At 35.3% G+C, this 17,149-nt stretch overlaps 1 protein-coding gene across 2 annotated transcripts in view; it reads left to right on the top strand.

Moving 5' to 3' along the window:
- CHIC2 (cysteine rich hydrophobic domain 2) overlaps window positions 1-17,149 on the top strand; it is a 74,192-nt gene that overhangs the window by 44,694 nt on the left and 12,349 nt on the right. For both annotated transcript variants that reach the window (XM_032400381.1, XM_032400380.1), the window contains 2 exons: window positions 13,676-13,732; window positions 13,899-13,958. In XM_032400381.1, coding sequence (XP_032256272.1) covers window positions 13,676-13,732; window positions 13,899-13,958 — 117 coding nt within the window. The remainder of the gene's footprint in view (window positions 1-13,675; window positions 13,733-13,898; window positions 13,959-17,149) is intronic.

The following is a 17,149-nucleotide window of genomic DNA, read 5'->3' as shown; positions in this document are numbered from 1 at the left end:
TCCCCATTGAGAATGATATTTGCTGTGGGTTTTTCATAGATGGCTTTTATGATATCGAGATATGTATCCTCTGTCCCTACACTCTGAAGAGTTTTAATCAAGAAAGGGTGCTGTACTTTGTCAAATGCTTTTTCTGCATCTATTGAGAGGATCATATGGTTCTTGTTCTTTCTTTTATTAATGTATTGTATCACATTGATTGATTTGCAGATGTTGAACCAACCTTGCAGCCCAGGAATAAATTCCACTTGGTTGTGGTGAATAATACTTTTAATGTACTGTTGGATCCTATTGGCTAGTATTTTGGTGAGAATTTTTGCATCCATGTTTATCAGGGATATTGGTCTGTAATTCTCCTTTTTGATGGGGTCTTTGTCTGGTTTTCGGATCAAGGTAATGCTGGCCTCATAAAATGAGTTTGGAAGTTTTCCTTCCATTTCTGTTTTTTGGAACAGTTTCAGAAGGATAGGTATTCATTCTTCTTTAAATGTTTGGTAGAATTCCCCTGGGAAACCATCTGGCCCTGGGCTCTTGTTTCTTGGGAGATTTTTGATGACTGCTTCAGTTTCCTTAGTGGTTATAGGTCTGTTCAAGTTTTCTGTTTCTTCCTGGTTCAGTTTTGGTAGTTTATACATCTCTAGGAATGCATCCATTTCTTCCAGATTATCTAATTTGCTGGCATAGAGTTGCTCATAATATGTTCTTATAATTGTTTGTATTTCTTTGGTGTTGGTTGTGATCTCTCCTCTTTCATTCATGATTTTATTTATTTGGGTCATTTTTCGTTTTGATAAGTCTGGCCAGGGGTTTATCAATCTTGTTAATTCTTTCAAAGAACAGCTCCTAGTTTCGTTGATCTGTTCTACTGTTCTTTTGGTTTCTATTTCATTGATTTCTGCTCTGATCTTTACTATTTCTCTTCTCCTGCTGGGTTTAAGCTTTATTTGCTGTTCTTTCTCCAGCTCCTTTAGGTGTAGGGTTAGGTTGTGTATTTGAGACCAAGATTTCTTGTTTCTTGAGAAAGGCTTGTATTGCTGTATACTTTCCTCTTAGGACCGCTTTTACTGCATCCCAAAGATTTTGAACAGTTGTGTTTTCATTTTCATTTGTTTCCATGAATTTTTTTAATTCTTCTTTAATTTCCTGGTTGACCCATTCATTCTTTAGTAGGATGCTCTTTAGCCTCCATGTATTTGAGTTCTTTCTGATTTTCCTCTTGTGGCTGAGTTCTAGTTTCAAAGCATTGTGGTCTGAAAATATGCAGGGAATGATCCCAATCTTTTGGTACCGGTTGAGACCTGATTTGTGACCTAGGATGTGATCTATTCTGGAGAATGTTCCATGGGCCCTAGAGAAGAACGTGTATTCTATTGCTTTGGGATCGAATGTTTTGAATGTATCTGTGAAGTCCATTTGGTACTGTGTGTCATTTAAAGTCTTTATTTCCTTGCTGATCTTTTGCTTAGATGATCTGTGCATTTCAGTGAGGGGAGTGTTAAAGTCCCCTGCTATTATTGTATTGTTGTCGATGTGTTTCTTTGCTTTTGTTATTAATTGCCTTATATAATTGGCTGCTCCCATGTTAGGGGCATAGATATTTAAAATTGTTAGATCTTCTTGTTGGATAGACCCTTTAAGTATGATATAGTGCCCTTCCTCATCTCTTATTACAGTCTTTGGTTTAAACTCTAATTTGTCTGATAGAAGGATTACCACCCCAGCTTTCTTTTGATGTCCATTAGCATGGTAAATGGTTTTCCACCCCCTCACTTTCAATCTGGGGGTGTCTTTGGGTCTAAAATGAGTCTCTTGCAGACAGCATATTGAGGGGTCTTGTTTTTTTTATCCAATCTGATAGCTTGTGTCTTTTGATTGGGGCATTTAGCCCATTCACATTCAGGGTAACTATTGAAAGATATGAATTTAGTGCCATTGTATTGCCTGTAAGGTGACTGTTACTGTATATTGTCTGTGTTCCTTTCTGGTCTATGTTACTTTTAGGCTCTCTCTTTGCTTAGAGGACCCCTTTCAGTATTTCTTGTAGGGCTGGTTTCGTGTTTGCAAATTCTTTTAGTTTTTGTTTGTCCTGGACGCTTTTTGTCTCTCCTTCTATTTTCAATGACAGCCTGGATGGATATAGTATTCTTGGCTGCATATTTTTCTCGTTTAGTGCTCTGAATATATCCTGCCAGTCCTTTCTGGCCTGCCAGTTCTCTGTGGATAGGTCTGTTGCCAATCTAATGTTTCTACCATTGTAGGTTACAGATCTCTTGTCCCAAGCTGCTTTCAGGGTTTTCTCTTTGTCTCTGAGACTTGTAAGTTTTACTATTGGATGTTGGGGTGTTGACCTATTTTTATTGATTTTGAGGGGGGTTCTCTGTGCCTCCTGGATTTTAATGCCTGTTTCCTTCCCCAAATTAGGGAAGTTCTCTGCTATAATTTGCTCCAATATACCTTCTGCCCCTCTCTTTCTTTCTTCTTCTTCTGGGATCCCAATTATTCTAATATTGTTTCGTCTTACGGTATCACTTACCTCTCGAATTCTGCCCTCGTGATCCAGTAGTTATTTATCTCTCTTTTTCTCAGCTTCTTTATTTTCCATCATTTGGTGTTCTATATCACTAATTCTCTCTTCTGCCTCATTTATCCTAGCAGTTAGAGCCTCCGTTTTTTATTGCACCTCATTAATAGCCTTTTTGATCTCGACTTGGTTAGATTTTAGTTCTTTTCTTTCTCCAGATGGGTTTCTCTAATATCTTCCATGCTTTTTTCAAGCCCAGCTAGTATCTTTATAATCGTCATTCTGAGCTCTAGTTCCAGCATCTTAATAATGTCCATATTGATTAGGTCCCTGGCAGTTGGTACTGCCTCTTATTCTTTTTTTTGAGGTAAGTTTTTCTGTCTTGTCATTTTGTCCAGAGGAGAATAGATGAATGAGAGAACAAAATGCTAACAGGGTAACAACGACCCCAGAAAAATATACACTAAAGAAATCAGAAGAGACCTGAAACCAGGGGAAAGAAAGGGAAAGAAAGAAAGAAAAAAAAAAGAATATGATCAAATATGATCAGGTTGGTGAATAGATCAGTGCCACACACTAGATTTTGGGTGTATTTTGGCCTGTTAGAAGAAACTGCCTCCCAAAATTTTAAAGAAAGAAAATCTTACATATGTACAAAAATAAGGGTAAGTACTATGAAGGGATGGAATATGACTGTAAAGATGAAAATTATAAAAGATTTTACAAAAGGAATTGATAAGTTGGTTGAAAAAAGAAAGAAGAGAAATTAAAAAAAAAAGGGGAGAGAATGTGATCAGGCAGGAGACTAGAACAAAGCCATACACTAGAGATTTAGGTTATATTTTGGTCTGTTAGAAGAAACTGTATCCCAAAATTTTAAAGAGAGAACAGCTTATATATATACCAAAAATAAGGTTAACTACAATGAAGGGATAGAATATGACTCTAAAAATGAAAAATAAAAATGTTTTTTAAAAAAGGGATTGATAAGATGTTGGTTGAAAAAGGGAAAAAGAAAAATTAAAAAAAAAAAGTTAAAAAAAAATTACCTTTGAAAGACTAAAGAATCATGGGAAAAAAGCCATGGATTCTATGTGCTGTATTCCCCTAGCGCTGGAGTTCTGTCGTTCTCACCGATCGGTAAACTTGGTCTTGGCTGGTGGTTCTTGCTGATCTTCTGGGGGAGGGGCCTGTTGCCGTGGATCCCAAATGTCTTTGCGGGAGCGGAATTGCCCCGCCCTTGCTGGGTCCGGGCTAAGTCATCTGCTCGGGTTTGCTCTCGGGAGCTTTTGTTCCCTGCAAGCTTTCCCTTCGGCTTTGGAGGACAAGAGTGAAAATGGCGGCCTCCCAGTCTCTGCCCCAGAGGAGCCGAGAACTCGGGGCCCCACTCCTCAGTGAGCCCCCAGAGAAAAGCAGTCAGTCACTCCGGTCTCCCCGATCTCCGGCCGCCTTCTGCGCTCACCCGGCCTGTGATTGAGCATTTCTATCTCTGGCACCCGACTAGGTGTGGAGTCTCCAAACCCAGCAGATCCCTGCGGTGCGCTCCCGCGCCACTCCTCCCGGGGGAGGAAGGGGAGTCTCCCCAGATCTGCCGCTTGTTGGGTCCCTGCTGGAGGAGCAGTGGCCTGACTGAGCCACGGATCACGGTTTATGGCAACCCCGAGCTGAGATCCCACTCCTCGGCTCCGTCTCTGCAGCCGGCTTCCCTGCTCTGATACCTGGGAGCTCTGCCTCACTCAGGTGCCCCTGGTCTTTCTGTGACCCCGAGGGTCCTGAGACCACACTGTCCCGCGAGGGTTCCACCACCGCTTAGCCACAGGAGTGACGGTCCCTCAGTGGAGCCGACTTCTAAAAGTTCCGATTTTGTGCTCCGCTGCTCTATCACTTGCCAGAAGCAGCTGACGGAGGCCCCCTCCCCCGCCGTCTATCCTCCCGAATATCGCCTTGGATTCACTTCTCCGCACATCCTACCTTCCAGAAAGTGGTCGCTTTTCTGTTCAGAGAGTTGCTGCTATTCTTTTCTTCGATCTCCGATTGGGTTGAGTTCGTAGGTGTTCAGAATGGTTTGATCGCTATCCAGCTGAATTCCTGGGACCAGACGAAATCCAGGTCTCCTACTCCTCTGCCATCTTGCTCCTTCCCCCTAAAGTTTTTTCCCCCTTGAAAACTTTCCTTACTTGAAACTTGTATATTTACTCTTAGAGAGACTGAGAATTCGATGTAATGAGTTAATGCAATGTGGGCAGGACAGGGACTCTCAGAGTTGGGTTTTCTATGTCCAACCCTGGGTGTTGGGTCTGTGGGTTATTGCTCCTTCCTCAGCATCTCCCATATTGTAAAGTGCAAGATAAAGAAATAGGTGTAACCTCTTTGAAATGTTATCTGAATAGCTTTGGAAAAGGATGTAAAAGATTTCACATTATGAGGAATATACTTGTTATTTCATTTTAAAGAATACTTGAGGCTTGAAACTTAGAAAACTGATATTTACATAAACTAAACAAACTACGGCCATTAATGTGAACAGTGCTGGTAATTAGTTTTAATTGGAATAAAAACATGTTACTAAATTCTCATCATAAAAGACGATAGTCAAAAAAGTGTAAATTTTAAGCCTTAAACATGCAGAGGTGGTGGCACTGGGACTTTAAAGAAAGATGTGTTAGACAACTTAGAAAATGTATTTTTGCCAAGAGCTGGCTGACCTTCAGTTCTCTTTGAATATTTAGGACATAGTATTGGTGTGGTTTGTAGAAAAATTTGCTTTGCCTATCTTCAGTGTCCAGTCTGCTTTTAACCTTCCAGTGAGTTCTTAATTTCAGACACTGTATTTTTTAATTTTAGAATGTCCATTTGATGTTTTTAGAGAGTTCCAGTTCTCTTTGAAATCTTCTTTTCATGCATATTTGTCCATCTTTGCCTTTTATTTCATTGAACATATTAACCATAGTTAAAGTCCTCTCAGCTAACACCAATACTTGGATTATTCACGGGTTTGTTTAAGCTGTGGGTTTTTTTCTTTTTGATTATTTGTCACATTTTCCTGCCTTTTATAGTTTTTTATTTTATGCTAGATATTATACACAAAATGAGAAGCTCCAGATGAAATCTTCCACAATCAAGGGTCTCATCTTTTCTCTATTAGGCAGATAGGGTGAGGACAATAATGATCAGTTTGGTCTAATCAGAGACTGAGCTGGGTTGGCATGGGTTGCAAGTTTAGTGAGATTCAGTTCACCTTTGGATTTTTCCCTTTTTCTTGGGTATGGCCCTTAGACTTTTGATTGAGGTTTGGCAGGTCTTTTTCTCCTCTTTTTCTCCTAAAAGTTATACCCTTAGGATATTTTGAGTTTGGCTTTTTAGGCTTCCATCTCCTGCAGGTTCCAGTGTCTTGAGGGAGAGACCAATCAAGTGTTGGATTGCTGCAGATCCTTCTCCCTCCAGCAGAATTTTTTCTCCTACACCCTGGGAGACTGTGAGTAATTTTTCTCTGCCTTTCTGGCTTGGTCCCGAACCTTATGCCATGCTGCCTCAGAACTCAATAATGTCTCTAGGGAGAACTGGCTTTGCATTTTAGGGCACATCTAATTTCCAATCCATTGAGCTGCATGCACAACCTGCAAAAGCTTTGTTGATTTCCCTTTTCCCCTGTTGAGTCCTGCTGGTTGTTGCCAAGTCTGATCCTCAGCCCACCCCTAGAATCAACCAGAGAAAATGGCCAGTAATCATCAAATGATTTAGGAAGGGCTTTTTCTCTTCCCTGGATTTTATTTCATCTATTCTGTGTTGTTTTCAGAACTTTCTAATGTTTTAAAAATAATGGTTTTTTTTCTTCTTCAATTTATCTATTTCTGTTGGTAGTGGAGTGTTGGCTTGACACCAGCCACTACATCCTACTCAGAAGTGTAAGTCTGCAGCTACTTTTACTTGATGTAAAGAATGATGCTGTTCTTTGCATGATTGAAGGAAAAGAATTAGATGATTGTTTTTATCTTGTTTTTACATTTTATTTGAAACTTTTTCAAATTCAGATGCAAGTAGAAATAGTTATCCAAAGTGGAAAGAACATTGGCTTTAGGGATGCCTGGGTGGCTTGGTTGGTTAAGCATCTGCCTTCTGTCAGGTCATGAAGCCCTGGGACCTGGAATTGAGTCCCGCGTCAGGCTCCTTGCCCAGTGGGGAGCCTGCTTCTCCCTCTGCCTGCCCCTGTCCCTGCTTGTGCTCTCTCTCTGACAAACAAATAAATAAATATTATCTTAAAAAAAAAAAAAGAAGAACATTGGCTTTAAAGTTTGGAGATCTGAGCTTGAATCCTGTCATTTCCCTGAATGGTATACATGACCTTGGACAAACCATTTAAATTCTGTAGGTCTGTGTACTTAATGTATAAAATAGAAATATACCTCAAGTCATGTTTTATTGCATGAGGCAAGGTATAAAAAATAAAATACATTGTGGATGAATCTCATTGAGACTGAGGAATAGAGTAGAATGGGTGTTTTTCAGACCTTAGAATCACAGAATATTAGATTATTATTAAATTTATTAATTTATTTAATTATTAAATTTAGTTTTAGAGTAAGTTGGATGGTCAAGGCCAATAGCCTCGTTAGTAGCTTCGATATTTTTTGCATGTCATAGATGTGTTATTTGACAAGTTACAGATTCTTTACAAACTCATAGCTCTGGTGTATAATGGAAAGAGCATCATACTGAAGGCCATACAATCCTGGTTTCACATCCTAGCTCTACCTGTTTCTAGTGCAGCTTTAAGTTTCTTAACCCATTTAAGCTGTAGTTTTCATATGTACAATGAAAGTAAATCAAGATGCCTTATAGATGCTTTGTGAATATTAAATAAGGTAACAAAGGGAAGACACCTAGCATTGGGTGTGAAGATCAATAGATAGTATTCCTTATCCCTTTTTGTTTCTCTAGCTGTCCATTATGATCACTTAGCAAGTGACTTTTCCCTTTACCTGTTGGTCCTAACCAGTGTTTCATTCTTGTGTAATTGCATAGTTTTTAAAAATCCCTGATAGTAATACTTTGATTATACTAGCTTAGTGAAATTCATTTGTCAAAATCCCTGATAGTAATACTTTTGATTATACTAGCTTAATGAAATTCACTTGCCTTATGAACAGTTTTTCTGATCTTCTGATGTCAGTTAAAACTCAGTTTTAGCTTTTAAAAACATTTATTTGAGTATAGTGGACTCACAATGAATGCAGTTTTTGTTTTTTGACATGTTATCAGTATTTACTGAAATGTTATCAGAGGTTAGTGGATAACTCCCTTAAAATCATGTGCAACATTTTATATATTTATGTATATGTACCTTTTTCATCATTCACCAAATAGAGTAACCTCAAAAAGTTAAGAATCACTAGTCTAAGTCATAAACTCTTGATGAAATTGTATTTACGCATACTGTGTTTAAGATTAATTATAGTTTTGATACACAAAATACCTGCAGTTGCTTAGCTTATCTTCATCTCAAAATATTACTTTGGACAAACAGTACTAGAAGTGTTGTTCTAATGATACTTTGGTGGATGTTTTAGTTTATCTAGGTTATTTAAAAGTTAATGTTCATACGAAGTTTTTAAAAAGAGCCTTTAAGTATAGGAAGGGAATTTGTTTAAACATCCTTTTTTTTTTTTTTTAAGATTTTATTTATTTATTTGACAGAGACACAGTGAGAGAGGGAACACAAACGGGGAGTGGGAGAGGGAGAAGCAGGCTTCTCTCGGAGCAGGGAGCCCGATGTGGAGCTCCATCCCAGGACCCTGGGATCATGACCTGAGCCGAAGGCAGACGCTTAACGACTGAGCCACCCAGGCGCCCCTCTTTAAACATCCTTTTGAGGAATCTGATCATAGTCTAGTTTGTCTTTTTGTTGAATCCAGATTTTTCATGTGTCACAATACTGAGGTATGCCATTTAATTTTCTGCACATCACTGCAATATAAGACATACTAATCCAAAAGAAACAGGTAAATTATGTAATTTTCTCTTGTTAGTTCATTTAAAATTTTATATGGTTTCCTTCTGATGACTTATAATTAGAAACATTGTTGAGTCACTTATTTTAGCAATTTGAATTTGTATGGATGTCAAAAGAAAATATAGTTCTTACTTGAAAATACTTAAAATACTTTAAAAAATGAGATGATGCATATATTTAAAGCGTTGTTCTAGTTAAAGCTTAATGCATTATAAATTTAGACGTTTAAAATTAAAACTTGTTTTAAAAAAGAAATTGAGCATTTGAAATTGCTCTTTGACATTGTGATATGAATAAATCTCATTCAAATAAAGTTTGAGTTTATTGACTTAAATTTTTAAGTTTAAATAGCTGAACTTTTATAGTTATTAGTATTAGTGAGATATTCTATTTATATATCTTGCTAACATATTTTAGCATCTTTATGTTTTCAAGACTGATAAGAATGCTGTTTCCTTGGGAAAAATTCAGAGAAATTTTGTTACAGCTTCCACATTTAACATTTTTTCCTTTGGCTTTGAAGTACTTTAAAATTCATGAGATTTCCATTGATTTTATTAGCAACTTCTAGAAAGCCACTTTTTGAAAAACCACTTTTCAAACAATTTATTGTGATAAACGAATCATTGGTAATGAGTATACTATTAAATAATAGTGTTAACAAAGTAGGGGAATAATACACTCAAGGTTTTCTAAATGATTCCTTGCTGCCCTGAATGACTTATTTATGTCTAATGGCATGTAATTTGCTTATAGGGGATACTAATTTATTCCTTAGAAAGTAATGATATTTAGAAAAAAAATGGCAAAAATGCTTCATAATAAGTCAAATTTGAATTTTCAAGAAACCCTAATTTTCAGTTGTGCTAACTTAAGTATTTCTAGGTGCTTTATAGGTACTTTACTATTGTAAGCTTACTTTAGATGCCTCTTTGGAAGTTGGTAAGAACATGTCATACCTAATGTAAATTTTTTATTAATCATTATTTAATTAGCCATTTTGTGAATTATGCAGGCCATTTTACATCTATTAAGGTTTTCATGTTTTCACTTATTTCCACAATTCTATCAAAAAATTAAAAGGAATCAAAGGCAATAGAAATAGAAGCCAAAATTTCTATCCTTCTATTACTACTACTTGTTACTTAAAGGTCTGTTTATTTAGAAATTGAAATGGTTTTGAATCTGTTATTTTTTACTTTAACATTGCCAAATGGCTATATTATAGTTACTTCACCTGTGAGAAAAATATAATTAGCAAGGTGTTGAAATGAAGAAATGTGTGAAAAAAAGTTAAGTGAGCTCTGTGATAAGGAAGATAGGTGGGAGTCCAGATTCTTGGGGCTGTCCCCTTCCAGACCAGGTTAATGGCATATTATTCTCTTAAAAACTTGTTTTGCTTGCATGGTGTGAGTTGGTGGTCTGGGTCCTTTTAATTAAGAATCCATGATAAAATTAGATTTCTTGTTGATCATCTTATGCTACAGGACTGAGGATTCATTGGTAAAGAACCACTAACCTGTCCTCTCACCCCCAGGGTGTGAACACTGAAAAGGATTAAGGCCCACTGTAGGGAAGCTAACACTGAAGCCTGCACTGCCCTTTCCCCTGTTCTTTTCAGTTAAATAGAAGATTTTTAGTTCCCATGACTATCAATCTGGTGCTTTTCACAAGCACCAAATTCTTTTCAGAAAATTAAGATGACTTATTTTTAGAAATCCACTGGCCTAGAGTACTGAAAGATGATTTTTTGGTATTTTGTGTTGACAGGCCCTGTACGTACTAATTTTTTTCTGATGCATCTTAGTTTGCTTTAATTTATATTGAATTTGATGATTGATACAAACTTTTAAAAATCAAGAACAGATTTTTATATGGTTAGGTTTTCTTGTCTAGTAGTAATTAATAGAGTTTGGCAGTGTTGAATCTTATATTTCTTTAGAAATAGCTATCTAACAACCCTGTGGACATAAACTCTTAACTTTTATTTCTAGATGACTGCAATTATAAGGTGCTTTCTTTTCATGTTGAAAGGCTTTTAAATAGCTTTTATAAATGCTGAGGTGTCATATATTTTTTCAGTATTTGCTAAATTGGTATTGTATTTAAGCTTGAAAATATATTTTGATTTTTTTAGCTAAAATAATTGCAGAGTATCAAACATTCTTGGTAGTTAAAGCTTTTTTTTTTTCCATTTAATTTGAGCTTTTGTTATTACTAACAAATAATTTGTGGCACAGTTTCTTTCTTTCTTTCTTTCTTTCTTTCTTTCTTTCTTTCTTTCTTTCTTTCTTTCTTCTTTCTTTCTTTTCTTTCTTTCTTTCTCTTTCCTTTTTTAAATGACTGCTAGAATCTATATACTTGTCACCTTAGTGTCCTAGAAATGTTCCACTTAGATCAAGGGTTCCTTTCTGGTTTTGTATGTTCTCACCTGCTCCTCACTGTAAATCATTGAGATGTCAAGTGCAATGATTAATTAAGCTGCACGTGCAAGTGCTTTTTTTTCACCTGTCAAGCAGGAAAGAAGTCTTATCGCAAGATTAGATGCTGCTAATTCACAGCTTTTTCTCCAGACTGTCAAGTATGTAGAAATATTTTATATTTAGATGCTTATTCAGAATATTGCATATCAGGGTTTGTTTTGTTTTGAGTTCTTAAATATTGTAAGATACAATTATTATACCAAACCCTATCATTAAACTCCTAATTAGAGGCGAAAAGTAAATTCAGAATTCCTACATAAATATTTTGGAATTTTAGGTTTATACTTTGTAATTACCTTTTATCCAAAATCTGCTAGTTGACTTCAGTTACTTAAAGTAACTATTTTCAAGTATCTAAATTGATTTTGTATGTACCCTGGGATCCATTCCTAATGAGATCCATTCTTATTATAATATAGCATAGGTTTAAATTTGTGATGAAATCTGATGATGGTAACTACACTTTTTTCTTTGAGTAATGAATATTTGCTGAATGTAATGTTAAGCTTTTACTTTTTATATGTTGATGTAAAACCTTGGACTTGGATAGCTTGTTCTCCCCACCCTAGTTATTTCATTCTCCACCCGCCTTCTTAAACATCAGTAAAAGTAAAACCTCAAATTGTATAGTAATCTTAATCTATTATTAAAAAGTCCTAGAAAGGAAGATTACAAGGTAGATTCAGGTTTTGAATCGGTTTTGCCATTGGTTTAGCAGCGGGTGGGCAGGCAGATGCCTGCTCAGAGTAGAACCTATTGCCATTTTTCACCATTGATAGAGTAGCCTTTCAGAGTCAATGAGCTCTGTCAATGTGAGCTTGTCAAGGCTACAACTTCATAGACCTGAGAGGCGGTTTGAGAGGTCAGCCCTTTTCAGGTTCGCTGTGATGCAAATGAACTTTAATGCTTAAACAACTATTGGAATTTTTATGTCTGCTCCTTGTTCTTTTTTCTTCACAAAGTCATTGACGAGACATTCAGTGCTTTTTAAATTGGAAGTTGCATTGTGCTAAAGACCTAGTACAGATTTACGGAGGGCTGAAAGCAGTTAGATCATGTTCTTTTCATGGTGCGATTAGAATCAAATCGATTTCCCTACAGCCTTCAGCATTCAGATGGCAATTTTAACAAAGCTTGGGGGCTAGACAAGGGACAAAACGACTGAACTGAATGTTAATTACACTCTGCAGCCTTATTTTCTTTTGATTTGGGGCTGACTGGCAACTAAATTAACAAAAAGTGTGACCATAACTGCTGCCCTATTTTCATTTAAAAGGAGAGCTGCCTCTAAAAGGCTATCTTTACAAAGAAACAAGTGAGGTCTGCTGATCATTGTTAACAAGGGCACTTTTTTTCCTTTAAAATTCTTGCCAAAAAAAAAAAAAAAAACTGTTCAAAAAAAGTAATGTGATAATTTAGTCATTGGCATATTATTGCTCAGAGTTAGGGGATTTTCTGATTTTTATGACATAAGCTTAGAAAATGGTAATAGCGGGTAATTCATTGGTAGTTATGAATTATAATTGGCACCTATGTGACTGGTGTATCTTTAGTATGTACGACATGCTAAAAGGTAGTATGGTAACTTAGATTACAGTAGATACTTTAAAGAAATATTAACCATTTGTTATGTAACATTAAACTACTCAAAACCAGCTTGATCCTAACAATTTTTCATCTCATCCTTGCTTGACATGCAAATTTTCATATTTGATTATTAGTACTCATTTAGTTGTGCACGTTAATAGCGCTAGATGCTTTTTTCCTTCCCCTGCAAGGAAGCTGCAGCTGCACCAAGTTGCAGTTGATTCTTGTGGCAACACTGTCTGTCCCTTTTGCACCTGCAGCTGTGTCAGTCTCATCCTAACACTTGGCGTCATGAATTATCCTCTCCTTTATTCATACTTCCAGGCAAGACCCATTTCATGCTGCATAAGATACTGCAAAAATCAAGTGTACTGAAACATAAATTTCTCAGTTGATTCCTTTAACAGTAGTATTGATTTAAGCATTTCAGTATCATTTTTGTTGGTTTATATATAATATTTTGCCTCTGAAAATCCTTATCTGTGGAATAATTAATAAACAGGCTTTTAAACTTGGGTGTTATTTTTAAGTATGATGTGAGAATTTGTTTTGATAGCTAATTGATTTTTTTATCTATTAATGTTTAATTATTTTCTTTTTGATTTTACCCTAAAGTCATTTGTATTTTGTTAACTAATATTTAAATAATTAGTTTTAAAATATGTATGAAGGAACGTTTATCACTAAGTACTACAAAAATATTTTTGAAAGAAATGGGGATTAAAATTTATATCATTTGGTAGATGACATTAACTTTTTATTTATTCTTATTTTTATTTATTTTTTTGACATTAGCTTTTTAAAAGACTTTGATAGTTTCATATCAGAGGCTGATAAGTTTGAAACAGTTAAAAAAAGATACAGTGCTGAAGAATAAAACCATATCTTTATTAAAATAGAGTACTGTTTCTGTTCAGGGTACTACTTGTACTAAAATGTTGAAAGTGTTACAGACCACCATGTACTCACTCAGTCACTGTCTTCTACCTCTCTCCTTTTCACACAAAAAACAGCTGCAAAACAAAGTTTTTCTAAAACCAGTCAAGAGTAAACTTTTTCTCATTTGTCTTCCAGACACGAAGATCGATTGAGAAGTTATTAGAATGGGAAAACAATAGGTTATACCACAAGGTGAGTACCACAGGGAGCAGCTTCGTACTGTTGGGGTCTGAATTGCACAGTATGGAAACAGATGCTTTTGTTGAACTAAAAATATGAAAGGTGGACAAATGGGTTAGTCTGTATGCTGCAATAAAATAGAGCTCATTTTTCTTCTTTTACTCTCCTACTTGTCTAGCTGTGCTTGCACTGGAGACTGAGCAAAAGGAAATGTGAAACGAATAACATGATGGAATATGTAAGTTAAAGGGCTGTTTTGTGAGTTTCTCTATTAAATGATCATTTATTTTGCTTCTGATCTTATTCTTTCCATGATTATTAATCAGCAAAGGTGTCAGGAGCTTAATCTCCTGAGCGCAGGGATTTTCTACGGTTCACAGATGCATGGTTTCATGTGCAAGACTGATTTATAAAGTTATGAATGACTTGAAAACAAGGCTTCACTGTGTTCTGAAAAATAATAAATTAATTGCCAAGATAAAATAGCCTGAACATGTGTTGATGGAGTGTGAAATTTTAGATGCTGTATAAAGAATAACCACAACTTTGGTTACGCAGCAAGTCAGATATGGCTTTTTTATATAATGCTAATCAAGTTTCCAAGTATGGAAGAAAACCTTTCAGCCAAGCCGTTGGAGCTTAAGAAACCTTTAGCCTTTATATATTTTAACTGCCCATACCTCAGTGGCCTTTAAAGAATCTTTCAAAATGTTATTAGAATATTGTTTTGTAAAAATTATCTTAAAGCAGGAGAGGAGATGTTGCTCATCCTGTATTCTTTAAAAGATATCTAATTGGCATATGTATACAATGAATTTTAGAGTTTATTCAGTATGGGGTTTAATTTACTGACTCCTTGATTTACTTGAACAATTTTTCTCCTTTTGAGTTCAGAATACTGTAGAAAATCATGAATTTTTATTTATTCTCCCCTGAGCTTGGGTGTTTTATTTTAAATATGGAAAGGTTATTATATTAAAAGAACAAGATCTGTGGAAGAGTTAATTGTTGAAAATGAAAGTCATAGTCTTTGTGAAGTAACCAGACACACTTCTGGCAGGTTTTGTCTATTCTCTGAAACAATATAGCCATCATAGATAGTATATGTATGTGTGTGCATGTGTGTGAGAGTGTGTGTGAACAAGAGATTGATTAAAACAGTGCTTAAATAGTTGGAAATTATCATAAAATCATTTTTCTCTGTAGCATTTCCCTTTCTTTCATTATCATACAGTCAAATCCCATTTCTAGCCTTGAACATAAAAGACATTTTAAAAATGTCTTTTTTCATAGAATAGCTCTATTCACTGAATCAAAAAATGTAGATTTTATCATTATCTATTATATCAAACATGTTAATTTATGATGATGAGAAAGATACTTGATACTTTTTTTTATTAAGAAATGCTAGTCTAGTGCTTTCATCATAGATGATAAGAGTTTATATATTTTGGGGGGAGGGATGATTTAAAGGATTTTGTGAAAAAATACTTGCTATATTTATGAACCGAAATACTAATACATTTCTAAATTTACTTTGGAAAGGAAAACATGAAAGTTATTTCCAGTGCTGTTATTTCCAGATAGAACTATAAGAACGTCATTCATTCATAAAATGCACTCAAATATTCATGTTTATTTTTATGACGTTCTTTTATTAACTAAAAATAAAATAATTTAACCATCCAGAACATTCTGAACTATGTACTTTGTAAAATAGTGTAATTTATCATGAATTTTTAGATAAACACTTTTCCTAAAGCCATATTATTTCATATACCACCATAGAAGATATCCAAAAGAGTTGTTCAAAGGAAAAATATAGGAGTGGCTGGCTGGCTCAGTCCGTGGAGCATGTGACGGGATTGTGGGTTTGAGCCCCATGTTGGGTATAAAGATTACTTAAAAATACAATTTTTTTAAAGGAAAAATATATAAAAATTGCTACAAAAATGTGTTTTTTTCTAAATTTTCTCAGAGTATGTATATTTGTGATAGTTGCTTGGGAGAATAACATAATTTCAAAAACTCCCTAAGAAATAATTTTCAAAAGTTAAGATAGCAAAATAGTAAGAAGAAGAGTGCTTCATTTTTCTAATGAATTGGGGCCCCTTTTACCACATATTTCTCTTTGACCTCAACTTTTCTTTAACTTACAGAAATTTCATTTGTTAGTTAAAAGAAAATGATTCTCCTTGATTATATTATGAATATTGGGGACAATCTAGAAAAAATACCAACTTGATACCAACTTTTCTTTTATTCAGATACAGTAGAATAGTGTGATTTAGAAGAAATAAGACAAGTGGCCAGTTTCTATGTGTGGCTTCTTTCTGTGTGTGAAATGAGGTTGTAGGATATATTCTTTAAAAACTAATGATAATTCAAATATAGTCAAAGGTAGCCTTTATTTTGCATTAGATGGTAAACACTGTAAAATGTGATGCCTACACCTAAGAACTGAAATTTATGAAACTGTCTGATGAGGACATGTTTGAAATATAGAAGTGTTTATTGAATGTTGACTCATAAGTAGTTTAAACATCAAATCAGGTAGTTTAATCATCAAATTTTAGAGCTGCAATGAATTTTGTCATCTAGTCCAATCCCTTTATTATATGAGGAAATGGAGAAACGGGAATCTAGCTCAAATAAAAAGCTATAGGAAACCAGTGAACATTTTGTTGGCAAATGCCAGGTCAGAAGAGTGGCAAAGGGTGGCACCGAAGGCTTAGTACAGGATAACTAAAGTAGGAGAGAAGTATTTTTGAGCTGTGTGTAGAAGAGCCTTCTTTATTGAGGCAGATCAAAAGTCAGGAGAATTGAAGAGTGAAAATGAAAGTTTCTGGCTCATTTGGCTAAATGTAGAAGAGTGTCCAAACCTGGAGGTTATATCAGGACAAGTTTCTGAAAGAAAAATGAGGAGTTCACCAAACTTGGAAGCTGTTCAAATAATGTTTTGTTTAGCATCAGTTTCATACAGAGTTGGAACAAGGGAAAGAATTGATTGTCGTTTAAGGCAACTCACGTTTGGAATAAAAATTAGCTCTGGTCAACTTGTGTTTTTCTGTGTTAATGTGTTTTGTTTTTATTGGTTTTCCTTTAGTTTCATAGTAAAAGGTCCTTTGGAACAAATTTAGTCTTTAATATGGCTGACCTAAGAAGAAAAGAACTTTTTTAAAAAAATTAAAGAGATAAAGGACCCTTTATCAAGAGATTACATATCATGGTAGGGTAAAATGAGAGCAAATCTAGAACCCAAAGACCCATGGAATTGGGTGAGATAAAAAGGAGGAAGGCCAAAGAAACAAACATTAGGTTGGTTGTCACCACATAGTGCAGTAGAAAGGGCAAGGCTTTGGAGTTAAGGTAGTCGTGTGTTCAGATATTGACCCCACAGTGCGTGGTGTTATACTTACTTGGATCGTC

Source organism: Phoca vitulina, unplaced genomic scaffold, assembly GCF_004348235.1.
Source record: "Phoca vitulina isolate PV1807 unplaced genomic scaffold, GSC_HSeal_1.0 scaffold3, whole genome shotgun sequence".
In the NCBI taxonomy this organism is placed as follows: domain Eukaryota; kingdom Metazoa; phylum Chordata; class Mammalia; order Carnivora; family Phocidae; genus Phoca; species Phoca vitulina.
Note: the sequence above shows the minus strand (reverse complement) of the source record. Positions and strands in the feature narration are given on the sequence as shown.